At 40.4% G+C, this 20,238-nt stretch overlaps 2 protein-coding genes and 1 long non-coding RNA gene across 3 annotated transcripts in view; 1 reads left to right on the plus strand and 2 right to left on the minus strand.

The window, feature by feature from the left end:
* On the minus strand, nt 1-3,658 carry LOC122837275. Its single transcript, XR_006371742.1, has 3 exons — nt 3,386-3,658; nt 700-897; nt 1-616 (listed from the first exon to the last, which is right to left on the minus strand). It is a non-coding gene; the product is annotated as an uncharacterized LOC122837275 (long non-coding RNA).
* The window catches only part of LOC122837274, a 25,952-nt gene continuing 9,365 nt past the window's right edge, over nt 3,652-20,238 (plus strand). Inside the window, exon 1 of the transcript XR_006371741.1 lies at nt 3,652-3,889. The gene's annotated coding sequence lies outside the window, so the exon portion shown is untranslated. The remainder of the gene's footprint in view (nt 3,890-20,238) is intronic.
* On the minus strand, nt 7,628-12,749 carry cysltr1 (cysteinyl leukotriene receptor 1). The gene is made up of 3 exons (XM_044127517.1): nt 12,615-12,749; nt 10,689-10,885; nt 7,628-9,157 (listed from the first exon to the last, which is right to left on the minus strand). Exon 3 carries the CDS (start codon nt 9,096-9,098, stop codon nt 7,983-7,985), a length of 1,116 nt encoding a protein of 371 aa, XP_043983452.1. The 5' UTR covers nt 9,099-9,157; nt 10,689-10,885; nt 12,615-12,749; the 3' UTR covers nt 7,628-7,982.

Raw genomic sequence — 20,238 nt, forward strand, 5'->3', positions numbered from 1 at the left:
TCCATGGGAAATAAAAGGCCAGGGGGCTTTCTGTGATTTTTGAGTGGAGGGAAGCGATGCGGTGATAACATTTTTAAAGATAAGCAAACTGAAGACCCTTTCTCTCTGCGTGCGTCATAGTGGGGGATAAAAATACACCGGCAGACAAAAATACTTTCGATGGGATACACAGTGGCTTTTGGGGACACTGCAGCTTCCTGTTAAGAGACACGGCAGACGGCCTGAGCAGGTTGGCGGTGCCTCGTCTGCAGGGTGAGGAAGTTACAGACGAACAAGGAGGGATGCAGGTGGCGCTCGGCGCGGCCTGTCTGAGAAAAGTCGTCCATTTTTGATTGACGGACGTTTGGCTTGACTTAATTCCAGTAACTTCAGGCTGCAGGCTCCTGTTACCATTTTTTATGTTTGCAATTTCCACCTTAAAAAAAACCCTGCATCCCTGAATGTGACAAGAAATATAGGAACATAATCAGAAAGCCAAAACAAGCATCCTGGGGCCGCAGTAGAGAGGAGCAGAGTCAGTACTGCGGACTGACCACACCAAGAGGACAGAGTGAATGTGGGAAACCGACGCCTCCTGGTCAAGTTTCAGTAGTTTGTCAAAACTCAGACGCTGCACCTGGAGCAAATAAACGTCGGGTGAAGCATTTTACCAGATCTGAAGCTTTACAAGTGACGTGTGACGATGGTTCAGGAACTTACATCAAAACAGAATCAGCTCGTCGTGTTTTGCCATCTGGAGAACGGGGCTGTGCGATACTGAGAACGTCGGTATCGATCCGATATCTGGTAAATACAGGGCCAGTATCACCAATACAGATACCAAGACCAATACGTTTTTCTTAAAATGTGATTATTGTCACAATTGGCTGATTTGACTTGAGTCAGTTGACTGTGATTCTGATAAAATGCAGAAAAAAAGACATTAACTACGACATAATAAAATGTAGCAGAAAGGAGATAACATGATTCACTTTTCACCTTCTACTGCACACATTTAAGACAACGGCAACTGAACACAACCATGACAGCTTAAAACAGTGATTAAAACAATGAAAATAAAAACACAGAGATATTAAACGGAAAACAAATTGAGTAAAAGTGTCTTAGGAACAAGCCAACGATAACAGATATGTTTTGAAAAAGGATTTAAAAAGTGGAAGTGAAGATGCCTGTCTAATGTCGGAAGATCAAGTGAATCGTTTATTAAAGTCTTTAACTGCCATCTAATTTCCCTTCAATATTTAATACAGAAACGTGATGGCATGTTCTCTCTTATCAATATTTGCAAACATTGCAAAGATATTAAATTCTGCCCTCTAATTTAAATGTGTGAACTCTTGATATTTGGCTTTATAATTCCTGCATGAACTCTGCGATCAAGTTTGTGTAATTTCTTGGACATATGAAACAGAAAATGCAAACAAAACAACAGATCTTTTCTCGTTACCGTCAATCCAATACCAATACTCACCTTGGTATCGATAGTATTGATATTTAGGTTGTTAGCCCTGCCTTGATGGAGAATGGTGGTTATATTTAGTTTAATAACCAATTTAAAAAGGCTTGGAATTACCGAGGTAATGTGCAATTTTACAAAACCACAAAATTTCTAATCAAAGATATGAAAAACTATCCAGTTGCGGTCATCACGTGAATTCATTCATTCATTTACATAAACCCTCATCTCATTGTCTTGAACTGAACATCTTTCATTGTCTCAGCTGGATATTACGAAAAGGACAGGTGTAGGGTGGGATCTGGTTATGTAAAACAAATGTTATCCAAATTGTTTTACAGAAAATTAATAAGACTTTAATTCAAACTAGAAATAAAGATAATGGTTGGTGCAGTATTCATGTGCTCATTAGAACCAGAAACCCTTAACTCTGTGTGTAATGTTTAGGAGTAAAGGGTAACGCAAGGCCACGGACTGACGATCATGAGCTTCTGTTCGAGGGAATCATGTGAAGCCAGTAAACGGAAGAAAGACGAGTTTTTGGTTCTTAAACTCTGGCTGGTGTTTCACCAAAGGAAACACACTGTGTTTGAATTACCCTCTTTATAGGTACGCATTCAAAGACATCTGAGTCTATTCCTTTTTCCAAATCTACTCAACGTTTGGGTATCTTTTGCCTCTTTTAACTAGCGATTTACAACTTCTGTGAATTCACAGTCACAGATTCTTGAAATCAGCTAAATTTATACGGAGGACTAAAAAAGGCAACATTGTCAATAACAGTAGCTCCTCCAGGCCCCACGAAGCGTCACAGCCAAAGTTTAAGAGGTCAATAGATGTTTACTTGGCTTGCTGCGCTCCGAGCCAAGGTTAATTTAAATCTTTTTAGGGAAATTTATAACTAAAGTAATCTGGTTAAAGCTGATCTCAAATCCTCTACCATCATGTAGGACGAGCAAATAAACAGTTTTAAAAAAAAAAAGAGAAAGAATAGTGTGTGAAATGCAGTGTAATTCTTTCTGTAACCTGGAGTTTTATATTGTAAAATGGATATAAAATCAGGAGATTTTGACCTTTCACCTAATCCAAGGGCAATGAGAAAACCCCAAAATGTAGAGACAAAAAATGATGGAAAATACAAGATTAAATAGATATTTATCAACGGTGCTGTTTGATGAGCCAAAAAACCCCCAAAATAACATTCTCAGAAGATGTAACATTTTTCCATTAAGAGGGATTTGAAACCGTTTTCCACTCCCTCCATCTACAGTGCATAATTGTGTTGGATAAGCCAAGGTATTTAGAAGAATTTCGCCTAATAGACGTTGTGCGCAATCGGACAATTAAGGTCCTTCAGACATGGGACACACAGGGAAAAACAAGACAGTTAAACCCTCTTTTCACGTTTTAAGATTTTCTGTGACAGACCAGCACAGGGGGTGTATTACTGTAAGAGGAAAGGAAATGACTTTATTTATTTATTTCAAATAATTTGTCCCTGAGGGGAGATTTCAAGGGACACGAGTAGAACAAGTTGACTCTGACAATAGAATTTATAAAACTCACACACGCTAATAAATATTTAATATATGTTGATAGTAAAAAAGTGGATTGCCAGTTGCCTCCGGACGTTGCAATATAAAATTGACTTTGTCATAATTTGTCTGACTTCTTTGATTGTGATACTCCCATGTCTATAACTAATTCTCTTGTGTCTGCTTGTATTATCTTTTAATTTATTGCAGCTACCACTCATCAGTTAAAATCCGTCTCTCCTAGCTCTCCGTCATTGTTTTCAACCGAACACGCGTCGCTGTGAGACAGCGGCTTAATCTGTCATCGGTGAAATCAAAAAAGCATCGCACGTTATCTAGTATAAAACCCAACAATGAGTAACTTAAAACAATCTAAGTCTAGACGTAGTCTTACAGCACAATACTGGGCTCCCATGAGTCTGAACCGGAAGTGATCCACGCCACTGAACCACCATCTTGGTAGGAAAAGCGCAGAGATGAACCATGATGTTGAGACCAAATAAATGAAAGCAGTGAACTCAAAAATTAGAATTGAGCCATAGTTGTAATGTTTTACAACTTAGATAGGAACGAGGCGAGAGCTGTTTCTAAGCTTGTGGTTTGTTTGTTCATTTTTGTCATAGCAACTCCATAGCAACTGTGTTGACAGGCTGTCATCTACCATGTTGGTGGGAGTGTGACGTCACGTGACAAGTAAATTTTTACTTCTAGTTAAGTCAAATTATTTTGAAGCGACTCATTTTTGAGTGTAATTTCTGGTTACTCCACCCACATTTGCTTGAACCAGAAAAAGATCTAAAACTTGTTTTGCGTTAACCGAAACCTACTGCCTTAGGCAAGAAGAGCAGAGAAGAAAGCCACGGAAACTCTGGAGGAGCTGCAGAAGTCCACGGCTCTGGTGAGGAGAATCTGTTGACGTGACTACCTATAAGCATTAGTCGTCGGCTTTCAGTTATTTTGTATTTGGAGAAACGATTTAGAAACCGTGAGTCGTTTCCCTTTAACATAGCAACTGTTTTAATCACAAAATAATCGTAATAGAGTACATTGGAGTCTGTGGTCTAAACATGTCAAAAACTGTCCAAACATTCTGAGTTATGTACATTTCTTTTTAAAAGAACAGCATGTCTGAAGCAGCAATAAGTGTTTTCAGATATAATTAGGAGCGTTCCAAATATATTCAGCAGCAGTGCCAAAAATTACAGGTGATTTACTGCTCTGGTTGCCCCAATTATTCACACGCATGCAAAGAAATCATTATATATTTACTCAACCAACACAATTCTGCCTTATAAGTGTGATCCTTTAGAACCTGCTACCACACAGAGCAAATATGTACATTTTATGAAGACTTTCATCTCCCCCCTTCCAGCAACAGCTGCCCAATTCTGTTTTGGATCAGAGCTCATACCTTGTGGACGTAATAAATATGTCCAAAACAGCAGATGTAGGGCTCAAACGTGAAACTCAAATGTGGAGGAAAGGATGACGAAGTTGTCTGGCGATGCGTTTGTACATCTGCTTGCACCGTATAAGCAGTGTGTTTCAGAGGAAAACTGGGTCCAGTGGTACCGGTGCTGATGTGTTGTAAATCAGAAGAGTGTTGTATCACCAAAGTTTGGACCTCAGATACATTTCTCATCTGATTTAGTGGAGAAGACATCAACAAAAGCCTTTGAATTAAGAGGCCAAAACCATAACTCTGCTTACTGACCTTTTTTTTTTTTAAGTTAATTTGAATTTTATGCCACTGGATTTTATTTAAGGGCATCAGAGGAAAGGAGGTGGATACAACTGCATTAGTCCCACATTTACAGTATGAGAAGTTCCTGCCATCTGTACATGGCAGGAAGATTGATCAGACTCAAAAGAAAAATGAAAAGCACCATTTGGAAATCCCAATGTTTCTGTGGATGTTTGTTTTTGACAGTTTGCTTGAAGATTTGGTCAGACTGACTGTCAGGATCCTCAGCTGCACAGGTCAGCACAGATGTTACCAAACTTTTGTCAGACGCATTGAAGACCGGCCCTGTTAGGATCCTGTGTTTTGACATTTGTTTATTCTGTCAGTCGCTTTCTTTTTGTTTGATGAGTCTTGTTTCTGTTTTCCTTTAGTGATTCTGGTTTACTACATTTATTTCTTGTGACTAGTTAGTTATTCTTTGTTTTCTCTAGTTATTATTTAATGTTAGATTTATTTCCTAGTCCCCTGTACCACTCACTCACTCTTTCTCTTTGGTTGCCATCTGCTCTCTCCTCTCACATCTGCAATCAGCCCAGGTCTATTGGTCCACATTCACTCTCCCAGTACTTAAATACTTCTGCTGCTCTCCCCTCTTTGCTGGTTCCTCCCATTAGATCCAGTTCCCCGATTGCGCTCTTTGCGCTTTTTGTTTGCTCCTGATGTTTTTTATTTTCCTCTGGCTCCCTGTGCTTCCATCAACTCGCTGCCTTCGTCTATCTGCATTTGGATCCACTCGACAAACACACGCCATAACACTGCCCTGTGTGGAGAACATCAGCAGGAGTTGTAAAACAAAACAAGTTTTATTCTTACTCTTTCTCAGAACCTAATGAGTGTTTGGGCTAAATCACTTAAGGGGAGTGATGACTTTAACAGCCAGAGTTTGTTTGTTTTTTTGTGTTTTTTTTTTTTTTACCCACCGCTTTAGAAATATTCAGCTGGGACTTTCCTTACACGAGCATCTTGGCATGGTATATTATTAACGTTGTGACCCGCCTCCTCCTGTTATCGTTGCAGACTCAAAACAAACATGTTCTTGTGCAAACGGAGGCGGGAGGCGATCATGTGCTCGATATTATCTGTTTATGAAGCAGAGAGACAGTGGTCCTCTATGTTCCAATCAGCAGGGCAGGCCTCAGCAGCATCCTCCCTCCCGGCTGTTCTGTATTTCTCATGGAGCTGGAAGCGCGGTGCACAGGATGTCTCATCATCATCGCTGTGCCTTCGAAGATAGAAGAAGACACGCTCTTACCGTTCTCCATGATCCTTATAGAGCAGGGATGGGCACTCCTGGTCCTCAAGGGCCGGTGTCCTGCAACTCTTAGATGTCTTCCTAGTCCAACACACTTGAATCCAACAGCTGAATCTCCTCCCAAGTGCAGTCAGGTTCTCCAGAGTCCTGCTAATGACCTCATTATTTGACTCAGGTGTGTTGAAATAGAGATACATCTAAAAGTTACAGGAGACCGGCCCTCGAGGCCTGGAGCTGCCCACCCCTGTTATAGAGTCACTTTATTTGTGTACATAGCATTAAAAAAAACAGCCTTGTGACTCGTCTGGTCAAAAAAAAATTTATTTGTAAGTTAGTCTCGAAGAGGTGAGGAGGAACATTATGATGAGTTTTGCATGCAGGGGGGAAAAGAAAAAAAAAACGACCAACAGACAGGAACTAAATGATGTGTTGGTGCACCACCTGCTGGTCAGAGTGTGTAACTGCATTACTCAGTCCAGAGAGGCAGGTGTTTCTGATGGTACATTCATATTTACAGAAAATATACCGAGCAGTTAAACTTAATATTAACCTCAAACGTAGATCAAAAATTTGTACTCAGTTTGACATAAAGACTGGAAACGCTGACGGCTAAATGCCGCCATTTTGCACCAAGCTATATTAATGCTCGCAGAGGAGTTTCTTGACATTAGCAAAGCCACACGTTTTGTCTGCGTCCCGGGCGTTGAGCTCACTCACTCTCAGCCTGTTGCTTGTTTACTTTCCAAACACGAGAGCGATGTCGGTTGTGTCATCTGAGCCAAGACAAAGAAGTCGTAAGCAAAACCTCTTTCAGTTACTCGTAAGCATCACTTACCAAACCCTGTTATTAGTTTTAATAGTTTCTGTTGTAAGAGGGAGAAACGATATGGCAAAGTGAGATAAGATAAATACACGAGATGAAATGGTGTCATATGACGGATTTATAATAGGAAGTAGTAAGAAAATAGAGTAGGAAAAGAAAAAATTAGTTGAAATTGAGCAGTTTGCTACTTTTTGGCTCAAGATCCATTTGCATCCCCCATGGAGTCATTGCTTCATGTTAACTTTGGAAATCATTAAATGAGATAATTTTTAAAAATAATTTTCTCATTATCTGCTGTAGAGAAAGTTGTTTCAAGACTCAATTGTAGAATGTCAGCCAATAGTTTCTACTTTGGTTTAGTCAGATTTAGTCTCATCTGTCTTCTCACAAATAAATGGAAATAGGGTGTAATTAGACATTCCAGATATTCGATCATTTTTATGATCAGTTACCCACTACACGCTCCTTTTATACACAATATTAGTTTCTGTTGTTCTAGCTGGTTGATTATATGTTTCTCTTTGTCAATTGACGGCTAAAAACATTATAAAGAATTTTTTTTTTTTTTTTTAAAGTGAGGTTCAGGGGTTAGTAGTTCCCTAATCTGTAGCAGAATGTCATGTGATCCTGAGATTGTTGAAGGGAAAATAAGTCAATAGTGTAGTACTGGACGTTTGACAAGCTGGTAAGATCTTATCAAAATAAAAGCACTTTAAAAGTTTAAATAAACTAAGGCAGCTTCAAAAGCTTTGAAAACATTTCTAAACTGGCAATCACTGAATGTAAACACTGCAGTGGAAGAAACTGGACAGAAATATTGATTTATCTACATGATTTATTGTCTTGACGTGTTTACGTCCACAGTATTTCACAAAGGCGGCACATGTCCTTCATATGTATGAAACAAGACACATTCATGACACTCGGGGTTCAAAACATTATCCAGGATGCATTCCTACAACGATATGATCATACACTAACCTACGCAGTACAACAGGTTGCTGTTTACTGTTCCTTTAAATAAGGAGTCTTTTGAAAAATAAATATCCATTTCAATGAAACCTGTCTTCAGTAGTCTTATAACTTACTCGACGTTTAATACTCATGCTGTACGTTAACCCAGCAACATTTCTAAAAAAAAATTATTTATTCTTTTTCCTTTCATATCTCCTTTATATGTTGCTTTCATTCCCTGCTTTAACCAAAGACCCTCTGCTTGTTCGAAGATCTGCCAGGCATGCCGGAGTTAAGCCTTCGACCTGGTTCTGGTTCTCCCCAGACTCTGAGCCCATGATCTGCTTCATCTTGGACGGGCGACGCATGGCGCTGTTTTTAATCGTGTTGCGGAAGGAGGACAGACGACTGCGGAAGCTCTCTCCGGAGAAGAAGTACAGCATGGGGTCAAAGCACGAGTTGCAGGCGGCGAGGCACAGCGTCACCACAACGGACTTATGCATGAAGTTCTTGTCATCGCAGGTCATCGTCGTGGAAAGCAGACTCAGGTGGATGGTGCGCTGTATGTGGTACGGCATGAAGCTGACCAGGAAGGTCAGCAGGACGATGACGATCATCCTGATGGCTTTCGAAGCCGAGCTCTTCTGTCGACGGACAGCCGGGTTGCGAGAAAGCAGAGTGCGGACTATTCCGGCGTAGCAGATTAGTATAACCAGGAAGGGCAGGATGAACCCCAGCACTAGAGCAAAGTAGTTCAGGGCCTGGAGCTTGGGTAGACGTTCACTATTGTATTCCGGTGGCTCGAAGCATTTGGTTTTGTTTGACTTTTCGTCGAAGGATTGACCAGACATGAGAAAGGGCGAGGATGCGAAACTGCTGAAGACCCATATCCCCAGACACACGAAGCGAGCGCGGTTCACCGTGGCCATCCCCAAGTTCTTCACGGGATAAACTATAGCCAGGAACCGCGTGACGGACATGGCGGTCATGAAGTAAATGCTGCAGTAGAGGTTCACGTAGAGGAAGTAGGAGCTGATGCGGCAGAGGAAATCCCCTTGCTCCCAGTGACCTTTTCGGACATAGTAGAGAACCCGCAGAGGCAGAGTCATCACGCACAGCAGGTCGGACATGGCCAAGTTCATCATGTAGACGTGAAAGGGCGTGATCTGGCGGTACGTTTTGATCAGCACGATCAGGGCAAAGCCATTCCCCACAAACCCCAGCACCGTGATGAGGGAGTACGACGTGGAGTAGACCTGGTTACGGAAGTCGTCGATGGGGTGGCATTCCTCGGTTCTGTTTCGCACGCCGTCTGTCATGTTCGAGTATGCCATGTTTGGTCGCAGCTTGTAGAGTCAGAGGGGAAGACCGCGGGATAAAACACTGCAAAAATCTGCAAGCGAAACACACAAGTAGAAAAAACACATATATTATCAGAAGCTGTTCTGAAGAGATGGGTTGATTTAGATTTGACCTACTTTGAGCAGCTGTGCATGCTCTGGTGGAAACAGAGAAATCAGATAAGCATTTTAAGACTGTCATCCTGTCATGTGACAGAGGTTTTATCAAACCAGGAAAGGCGAAATTACTAATATCTGCCGCTGCTGCACAGGTTTTGACAAATGCAGTCCTGTCAGTGATAAGAAATTGGCAAAAAGCAAAAATTATTACTTGCAAACACATACATGCAGACTAGATAAAGGAAGATTTTATATTATTACGTGCTTCAAAGAAGCCAACTTCTTGACTTGACTTTTATAGTTTTAAGTGCTCTTAAGGCTTTGTTGAACATTGTTGTCCAACAAAGGACTGCTGCTTTACGAGCAGTCCTTGTAAAGTTGCATAATTGTGTTTTACATATAGGAAGAGGTGCTTCATCTACAAATATTTTCAGTGTATAAAAAATTTTAAAATGAGAACAAATCTTGAGTTAGATACTTTTATCTGTCTATCAGAAAGACTCAAATTTGTTCCATGTTGTTTCTGTTGAAATGCTGAAGATGAAGTAGTTTGGCAGGTGGAGAGAATTCACAAATTGAAGACTTTCTAAAAGTCTGTAAAAAATGCTTTTAATATATTATTTGGATTAACAGGGCAGTTTTAGGTTGGTTTTACACCTGTTGCCTCCTGATTAGAGGATTAGGATTTGATCTCCAGTCCTTATTGTTTGCTGAAATGTCTTAAAGAAATGTATTAGTGAAAAAGTGAAGTGCATCAGTTTCTAGTATTTTATTATTTTTGAATTTTCAGACATCGCTTTATCTGCTGCCGATGTTTTTAAACCCGTCGCTTCTTCTTTCATCTTCCTCTTTTCCTTATCTAAGAGTGACACTCCACATTATGCTCAGATATGCTAAATAAGTCATTGAATAAACAATAGTTGATCAATTTCCTGGCACCTTTTCAGGTTAACTACAGTGGGCCGTTTCCTGTCATTTTTAAGATGTTAAGAAGACAATGGTACGTATTGACAATGGTGGGGGAAAAAAGTGGCTAAAATGTGAAAAAGTATATTTTTAAATAGCTTTTTTTCTAACAATGCACCAGTTTTTAAGTTGAGTTGTTACATTTTCTAACCTCCAGGTATCTGAAAATACATGAAATTCACATATCCTGAGGAAAAATGTAGTAATGAAGAAAACCACTTAGAATTATGAATTAAATGTAAATAAAACTAATTTTACTTAACTTTTTTTTCATGCATATTATCTTACCATTTTAATTACAGCTTTTACACTCAAGTTCATATCTTATGCATGAGTTAAAATGCAAACACTGTGAAGAGACAAAACAAAACAAAAGCAAGAGCTGTAGCTGTACGCTTAAGCAAACATTCCTGGTCAAGTCAAGCAGGCAGAAAGTAAAAGCAGCCAAACAAAAACTTTCTCCTTCATCAAATAGGGCTTCAAAAAGGTCGTCCTTACCACCAACTTTCCAACTTTCCGTCCTGGTAAAGCAGGTCCAGGTCGTGCCGCTTCAGACGGTCCCCTCCACCGCTTCGCCTCATCAGCTGCGGAGGGATGAAGCGCTCTCTTCCTTCTCTCTCTCTGTCTGTCTTGCTCTCTTCGGGCTCTCAGCTGTTTCGTGTGTCTTTCAGCATAGGACCCGTCTGTCTCCTCAGCTACGCGGCGCAGGAACCCAGTGACATTACAAAAAGCCACAGACAGTGCATAAACCAGTGAGAGTGAGGAGAAAAAAAAAGAAGAAGCTCGAGGTGCAGAAGGGTTTGGTTTCGATAATGGCTCTTTCAACTCTCCATCCTGCGCCTGTTTGAATACAGCTTAGCGCAGCTCTGCTTTTTATGCACGTCTTGATGTGTCATGAATTTTTTTCCTGCTAATTCCCCGCCACGCCCCTCTCCTTCCCTCTTCCCCCCCCGCCACACACACACACCCTGAATACACGACATGCAGGATTATGTGTGGTGTGAACTCGTCTCTTCCTTAAGAAGAAGTTAGAGACGTCTCATGTTTCTTGGTCAGATGTTTGCTCTCTCATATCCAACCTGTTGTAATGGATATCTCTATATTTACAAAGTACTTTGCACTATGCAGTCGAGCAGACGTGGCTTTTGACAAGGCGTGCACTGAGAAACACGGACGACACAACCGGACTGTGACGCCTCGAGAGCCAGCGGCTCTGCGCCGACGATTTATATTTATTCATTGCATAATGTGAGAAGAGTCTCTGGCGTGTCTGGCGTGAGTACAGTGCGTTGTCTGGACTTGTCAAGATCTGAGGAAACTTGAGTTCACACGATGATGTTTACAGTTATATATACATACACACACACACACACTTAGGCCTTAGTATTTCCTCTCTGCCTTGGTAATGAGCGTCATTTGCAGTGGGTTGATGGCGTTCGGATAAGCCAGTTGTAAATGGAGGCACTCGTTCCGGAGGCTGGCGAGGAGGTGGAAGGACAGCCCGATGGTGCTCCCGTAACTCGATTTTAATAATTTGCTTTATCTTGGCCTCTGTTGCCGGTGAAAGCCGTGCTTCAACGCCAACGAGTCTCAGAGGCTTTTGGCTTCACTATGGCTAGCCTGAGCATTAAACTCATCTTAAGGGAGTGCACCAACTGTTTTGACCCCTTCTGCCAGTTGATGGAAGTGCATTTGTACGTTTTTTGAGTAATTCCCCATCGATTCCTCTGAATCTCTTAGTAGTTCATGAATACACACTTGTGTACACACGTACCGTAGCGTTGGGTTACCTTCTGAACTTATGCAAAGCGGACTTGTAACTTCTTAGGAATCCTTTAAAAAGTCAAATTTTAAAACAGTTTAAAATATTCCAATTCATGTATGCTGAACTTGTCAAATCAAATTTAATAGCATTCCTCTTTTTCAGTAAATAAATCTAAAATGTATTGGTTTATGGTGAGATAAAATTCAAGCTTTTACTGAGTTCCAGACTAACTTTGTTTTTTACTGGTTGGACTGGTGCAACACCCAAATTGTTACATTGCAGTTTTACTGTTTGTTTAATCACTGTCTGTAAAGCTAATATTGACTTCTAAATTATGAATCAACAATCTACTAAACATGAAGTTCCTTATTTGAAGTTGAATTTTACAAGACGAGCAACTCTTGCGGAAAATAATGAAAATTATTCAATGAGACAAAATTAAAACTTAAAAACCTCTCACAAGAAAATACATGAATGAAATGAGGAGACAACTTCAAAGATTTCAAGGGCTAAGCCTGTTTTCAACGTGTCAAACTGCACGTCTTGTAAGGTCCAAGCCATTTTTCTGAAGAATTATTTCAGACTTGAATTCATATTAAAGGGGAGTTACTCTTTTGCAATAGTAAATGCGTGATTATTATCTCAGACGATCTACTTACCACTGAAAGGAAGCAGAGAGAGAACCTGGGTCGAGCATTTCTCCACCGTATGTAATGTGTTTTATAAATGCATAGCTTCGTCAGTTTCGATTTGAAATGCATTCTTGCCTTCCCGCCCTTTCTAAAGTAAATACAGTGCACCATATTATCGACTTTACCGTGTGGTTGCCAGGGAGATCTGGTCAAACTGTCTGTAAGTGGCTCGTTTATGCAGACTTACTTTACGTAACATTACATTAAGTTACGTAACGAAGGCAGCAGTTAGGTCGAGTGCGCGCACGAGGATGAGGAGAGAGTGGCAGCTAACGCTACAACTTTGCAAATTGTCACCTTCCTACATAGTTTTTATTTTTTTATTTGGTCAAAAATGGGGAAATATGAGCTCAGATTTGTAGCGCAAATATAGCGCCAGGACGGAGAGAGCCACTTTAGAAGAGCGGGTTTTGAGCAAAAATGGTCTCTGTTTCGGAGCATTTGTATTGATTTTCAAGCAGGTTAGGTCTTAGCTTTTCCATATTCCCCCCTCATTCGCACATTCACTGTTTATCTGACTGGCGTAGCCTAACCTAGCCAGTGACGTGCGGTCAGGGGAGGCAGGTGAGGCAGTGCCTCATGGAAAGAAAGAAAATATATAATCATAAAGTAATTTAAATTGTTATATTCATCCGGTGGTTTGTACTAAAAAATATTTATTTTTCATGTAGCTTCACCAATTTCGATTTTTATTTGTTCAAAATCGCTGAATTTTCTTATTTTCCCATTCAAATGCTTGGAAGCGATGCCGGTGAGGCAGCAGCGAGCTCTGCCTCACCTTGGATTGCGCAACCCCTGGCTCTGCGCTGGCTGCTAAGCGGAGAGCATGTTGCTGTCTGGCGTCAATAAAATGGTTTACACTAATTTAATATGTGAACTTATTTCCAATAATTTAGCTTATGTATATAATGTACAGTGCTTTTTGTCACCAACTGTGTTTGTGTAACGTGTTTCGTGTAATGAGCGATTATAAACGGCAGAGAAAAGGTTCGAGGTGAGGCAGGCAGTTCTCTTGCCTCATGGCAGGGGGCGCTCAAGATTCCAGACGTTCGTCTTGTTCACTCCTCAACTGCCGAGTAAGTGACAGCGAGCTAGGCTAAACGATTCGGGAAGCAAATCAAGTGCAGCGATAGATTATAATAGAGATAGTGATTTTTTTCCTCTCGCTTATCCCGACTTTCGACATGCATGTCTACATTACAACACCAAAAAAGTTTTCTCAAGTGGACTTTCAATCGAAGCAGGAGATAATATGTGTGTTTTGTGAGCTACAGTTTGTATGTGTAAGGATGCAGAAGTGAAACATAACCTGTAAACTGCTGTCAATCTATGCATCTATTTGCAAATCTGATTCTGATGACGTCAGTGTCTCACCAGCTATGAACCTCACCGCACGTCACTGAACCTAGCGTAGCTTAACCTAGCATAGCATTAATTTGTCAGCCTTCCTGTCGATTTGAAAATGTAGATAACTTCCTGAACATCTCATGACCTCCCACATTGTCTGTCTTATTCTTTACAGTTCAGCTTCCACAAGATGGATCTCACTGATTTTGTTTGACGAATGGAATAAAAGTTCTTCTGATGTAGGAAATGCATCTTATATAACAATATTTATTGATATGAATGCCTACCATACAGTACATTATTACATAGCACTGTTTTTGTGATATATTGTGTAACAGTGCACATTTAAGCTACTGTTAACTGCTTTCTGACAATGCAGCCTCTGCTGGTTTTTGACTGTTCACCATTTGAATGATATACGTGTTCATGTTGGTGCATACCTGATGTGGTACATAAAATTTGTAGTGGCCAATTTTTTTAGTTGTTCTTTTGTTGTACAGTGTGCAACAAATAGAAAAGGTTATGTAAAGATTGTTACTGTTATTGGATCCAGATGCATTCAAGTGTCCATATTGAATGAAATACAGTTCATATTCAAATGAAGTTAAGTATATTCTATATATTTTTTTAAAAGTCAGTCTTTTAATAGTTTATGGCTGGTACTTGATGCACATGTTCATGTTGCTACATACATGTGCCATAAAAATATTGACATGACCTGTAGTGTGTTCTATGGTTTTGTTGTTTTATAGCACATTATATTGTATTGTGACATTGTTCTTTATGACATTGTGAATATATAAATGGATTTTATTTCAACAAATCTGCTGAAAATAAATACCTGTTTTTATTCACAGTACTTGGACTAAAATTTCTTTTATGAAATTTTTCGGTTTATGGTAAAATATTCTTGTATTAAAAAATGTAAACTTTAATTTACAGTAAAACTGACATTATGTTGTGAAACAAGTTTACAGTAGACCAGCTTTACTATAAAATACATTTATAGTAAAGCAGTTATAACTGCAAAGCACACTCACAGTAAAAATTAACTGTGAAATATCATAACAGTAAAGGTACTGTAGAATGGTAATTACAGTACCTTACTGGCAACACTGTTGCCAGTAAGGTAACCTTTATGTTAAAGGTTAAAGTTCTTTAACCTTTAACTTTCTGAACATGAATGGAACATTGAACATAAACTGTTATAAATATAACAGTTTATAAACTGTTTCTTCTGCCTACTTCTTACTGCTAGAGGTCTGGCAGCGTTTCCTCTCGCATAGCCGAGCCACATTTGGCTTAAGGGAGGACGCAGTTGAGACCCTAAGTAGAGCTTGAAGATGCTCGTCAGTAAGTCTGGACCTGTACTTGGACTTATTGAAGTTCAAGGTAGAGAAGAGCTTTTCGCACAAGTATGTGCTCCCAAAAAGACACATGGTCCGCTTGAACATTCAGGAAAGCTCAGGGAAGCTGGGTGGCAATTCTCTCAAAAATTGCCCAAGCTTGTCTGCTTTTCCACTCACCTCCCTGAACTTGGCTTTGAGTTCAGAGTGGCACTGCGGGTCAATGAGCTCCATTTGAAGCACTGTGATTGGTAAGTTAGTTCAGCTCCGCACACAACACTGAAAAGTGCCAATCATATCAAACTCGCGGGCCACACTAACATTAAACTTTCATATTAAGGTGGGGGCCACAAACTATCGTCCCGAGGGCCGCAGTTGGCCCACGGGCCGCGAGTTTGAGACCCCTGGATTAATTACTAGATTGACGAAGGTGTTACACACATGCAAACCCAGAGTATGATTTATGCGTTTCCAGCTCTGAAGAAAGTGGGGATTTTTTTTTTGACTGAATATCTCCCTAATCAAACCCTTTCATGCTTAGAAACACGCACAGGAAACACAATTCTCACATTTACGGCAGTCAGAAAAACACCAAGATCAAGAACTTGCCGCAAATACAAAAGCTGAGATAAAAGTTGAGAAAAAACAAAACGTATTTTGTAATAACATCAAACAGAGATGAAAGGCTGACTGAGTCGAGTGGAGTTTGCAGAGATGCTGTGGTTGCTTTGTGGATCATAATTGCATTGATTTGCAAAATCTAATAATGTGGGTGGAAAATGGAGATACTTAGTGCGCTAAGTGCATTGTCCCAACGAGGTTTCTACAAGCGGGTTTCTTATGAAAGCCACAGAAACTTGGCTTGTTTAACTTGTTTAATTTAGCTAACTTGCCTCCACACTTCCAAATTACATATTAAAAAAAAAATGCTGATATAGTTTAGTGACAGATTGTAGTTAAAATACATGAAAAGTAAAATTTTCCTGATTTGTGTTGTTGTACATATTATCACCTCTGAGTTTTATCTGCAGTGTGTGGAAAATCATTTTTTGGTCATTTAAAAGGTCTTGTTGTGAAATAGAAGTGATGGAAATGTTGGAACCCAACAACAAGATCTTCTGGTTGTCTGGATGGTTGGGTATTAGCATGTTAGCATTTTAGCATGATAGCATGCGATTTCTGTATCTGCTGCTCATCCAAAATGCTGCTGCTTGAGTCCTGAGCAACATCAAGATAATACACTGAACTGAATTTACTGTGTATGAAGTACTGAATGGTCTTAAAGGGACAGTATTATGCAACATCAACCTTTTTTTAGCGTTCCATCACGTTACCTCATCAAAAACATACCTGAAGTGTTGCTTTGATTCTTTGGTGCATGCCTGAGAAATCATTGAATCTCCCGTGGCAACCACTGGGGGTTGTAAACTGTGATGTCTGTGATGATGTACTGAAGGCGAAGTTTTGAAAAGAGCAGGAGCTTCTTAAAGAGACAGAGGCCCAATTTCAAGGCGTCAAACTGCGAAGTCAATTTTCTTTTAGATCCTGTTTGATACATACAGCCATTTCATAGGAACTGAAGGCGACATAGTTCCTTGACGTTGCTATCAAATGGCACTCTGTGCCTGGAAGTTACATAACAGCGCTCCCCCACCGTTGGCTTTCTTACTACGCTTTCCAGACATAAACTTTTTTGGAATTTAAATGCACGTCTCCTTTGATGTCGTTGAAAGCACTTCGTATCACCGGGTGCACGTTCGTTTATTGCTACAGAATTACACTTACAGACAGACAGCTGCAGTAACTCTGCTAAGGGAGAAAGGCCTCTCCAAGGAGCCACTGCACATGAGTGTCTTAGTAAACTATCGCCTAATGAGGGAATTATTAGCTTTTTCTGTTTAATAAGTGGATGGAATTAATTACCGCTTTTCCTCTGTGATTGTCTGTCGTTTTTAGAAAGTCTTAAAGAGAACCAGCCAAATTGATGACGAATGGGAAACGTTATGTTTACACTCACCACTCAGTTATGATGGAAAGACCAGCGTGTCCCAGCTGGTTCTTTAGTCAGGAACACTTGATAAGTTTTGTTTACTTGATTCAGACGTAGTGCATATTTGAGCCGAGCCCAGCAGCTTTTCCTGCTTCTGCAGCGGCACGAGTCCTTCCATAGAGCCAGTTTATACTAATCACAACGGCATGATAGTTATACAGTCTGTGTGATTTAACGCCGGTGGAAAGTTTTACACTTTCTCCTGCTGTAATCCCTTATCAGCAGCAATGCAAACAACAGCAGGACAGCTTTGTGGACACAGAGCAGAGACCGTCTTCCTGCCTGGGTGGTCTGCTGACAGTGAGATCCACTGTCTTCATGAAACGAGACAATAACTTTTTTTTTTTTTTTTAGCAGAACTGCATACGAGGATGTTTATTTGGGCCATCTTATCTCTGAAATATATTGATTCTCGGTTGCAAAGTTTCACAAAAGAGAGTTCAGCAAAGTGTCACCAAACGGCTGCGGCGGTTTCCGAGCAGCTGAGATTGTGCTGATAGAGCGACACCGTGTCAAAGCAGCAAGCTCTGCCTTTTGACTCCAGGAGGCCGTCCGGGGTCACGAACAGCAGCAACAACGCCGGGTATATACTGAAGAGGATCGTGTGTCTTTTTGGGGGTTTTTTGCTCGGAGGAAATTGACCTGAAATGAGTCAGACAAAACTGCCGAGAGACATGGCAGCTCTTCACCGTGGAGGGAAAGTCATAAAACGTCAAACGACGAGATGGTAACTGAACTGCAGGGCCTGCCTGCAAAGCACTGTATGTGGCGGAAAACATTAGCCCACACTCAAACACGTGGTTAAGGTGAAACAATGGTGGTGGCTTTTTCGAAGATGCTGTTTCTTTTCAAAAATACTTTCAAATTTTTTTCTGTTTTTATTACTATAATAATTTTTTTTTGCTTTAAATTAAACTTCTGTTTCTCAGCCTTTGTTGCAGAACAAACAAAAAATCAATGAAAGAATCATCTCACAGCAGACGCCCCCGGTCTGAGAGGTGCAGATGCTACAATCGCTGGTTCCTTCCGGTGTTAATGGGTTAAATGGGGGGGTAAAGTTGTCAACACCGCCTGCGGCCAGGCTCTAATTCAATCAGCGTCATCAACTCAGTCTCAGTTGTTCTGTGGAGTCAACAGCATTGACTCTGTGACCACTTAAACAGCCTTTGGGTTTTAATTGCAGTATGTGACTCACAATCAGATCAATCTTTATGAATTATAGATGTTCAGTCCCAACAAAACACTTTTCCTCCTCGTGCTTCCGATTAATGGCCCCAAGAAGGTTTTCAAGTGATGATGTAGTTTTACCAGTAAGAGTGAGAAAAGCGTAAAGTTTGTAAGGTCAGTAAGGTTTAAAAACTTCAGAAAAGATGCCAACATGAAAAGATCTGAAAGGAGTCGAACGTTGAAGGATGCGGATAAAGTCGCAAAGGCTGAAATGGGAACAACATGATTTGGTTTTAATATGGTTTAAATATACATCCAACCAAATGATCATACTCAGGTAAGCACAAGAACCCATAGTTTTTGCTAAAATAGCTATATGTATTTTTATTAATATGTGGTGGCACGAAAAATATCCATGTGTTTGTGGGACAAAATGAATACAAATCCCACATTCCCTGGACTTTTTCCACATTTTGTTATGTTACAGCCTCACACTGCACAGTTTTGGGGTTTAGTGAGACAGACCAATGCAAAAATAACATTTCATTGTGATGTTGAAGAAAACGGGCATGATGGAGGCATAAGCATCCACCGGTGGTTCTGTTCAGATCAACCAGGTCACTTCAGCTACTTAGAACCTGTTTAAAATAATCTTCTTAGATCATAAACTTTAGCTAATCTCAATATTTGCTGGACTTCATAAAGCAGCTGGTGTTCTGTCTGTCAATGCTGCGCGTCCAAAACCGCATTGAAACCATTTATATGACGAAACCACAAGAACATCACTTCCTTCATCTGAATATCCAACCTTTTAAAAATATTTTAAATACAGAGGTGTTTGTAAGAATAAAACAGCATCAGACTGGGAAACAGGTTTTTATTGGAATTAAATTAAACACGGACATCCACAAATACAGATCACCGCAACTGTTTTTTGATATTGCACAGCTTTAAAGCTGTGCAATATCAATATCGCTACAAACATCTATTTAGCGAGGTTTAATAAAAAATAGTGTAATTAAACTAAAATATTAATAGCCTATATCGGCGGTTTTCAAAGTGTGAGGCGCGCCTCCCCTGGGGGGCGCCAGAGTACTTTAGGGGAGGCGCGGTGCGAGGGAAAAAGTAAACCGGAAAAGCTATCTGCTTGCTGTCTACTGATGTGAGAGAAACGTCTTTTACGCACACGATCAACTCTGTGGATTTAGGAAAAAGTTGGTAGTGGAGTGCGCGTGTGGAGCGGGGATCAGTGGAAATGTTTCCCGAGGATGTTTTGGCCAGTGATGTCAGTAACGTTACTGACGTCGGACCACTTTTTTCAGTAACGAGTAATCTAACGCGTTGCTATTTCAAATCCAGTAGTCAGACTACAGTTACTTATCAAAATCATTTTTGCGTTACTATCTTCTTTTGTTATTTAATCGTATTTCCTCTACTCGTCTTGTCGAGTGACCGACGTCTCTATGCGACAGAAATGTAAACAATGGAGGGAGATGCGCATTTTGTTGGTGGAAAAACTGGAACTATTTTCAGTTTCTGTCGCCAAGTCCGATTATTATAAGCGGCTTTGGGCTTCATTTTTTAAAAGTCGCTTGCAAATTTAATGAGTGGCGGGTTGCGCCTTTTTGGGCTCGTTTTTGAACGTGAAGTTACTCATTTGGGCTTGGAAATAAGCAGAGAC

Source organism: Gambusia affinis, linkage group LG09 (assembly GCF_019740435.1).
Source record: "Gambusia affinis linkage group LG09, SWU_Gaff_1.0, whole genome shotgun sequence".
NCBI classification, from domain to species: domain Eukaryota; kingdom Metazoa; phylum Chordata; class Actinopteri; order Cyprinodontiformes; family Poeciliidae; genus Gambusia; species Gambusia affinis.

Coding starts and splice junctions, on each gene's coding strand:
- cysltr1 (XM_044127517.1), bottom strand. CDS start 9,098: ATGGCATACTCGAACATGACAGACGGCGTGCGAAACAGAACCGAGGAA.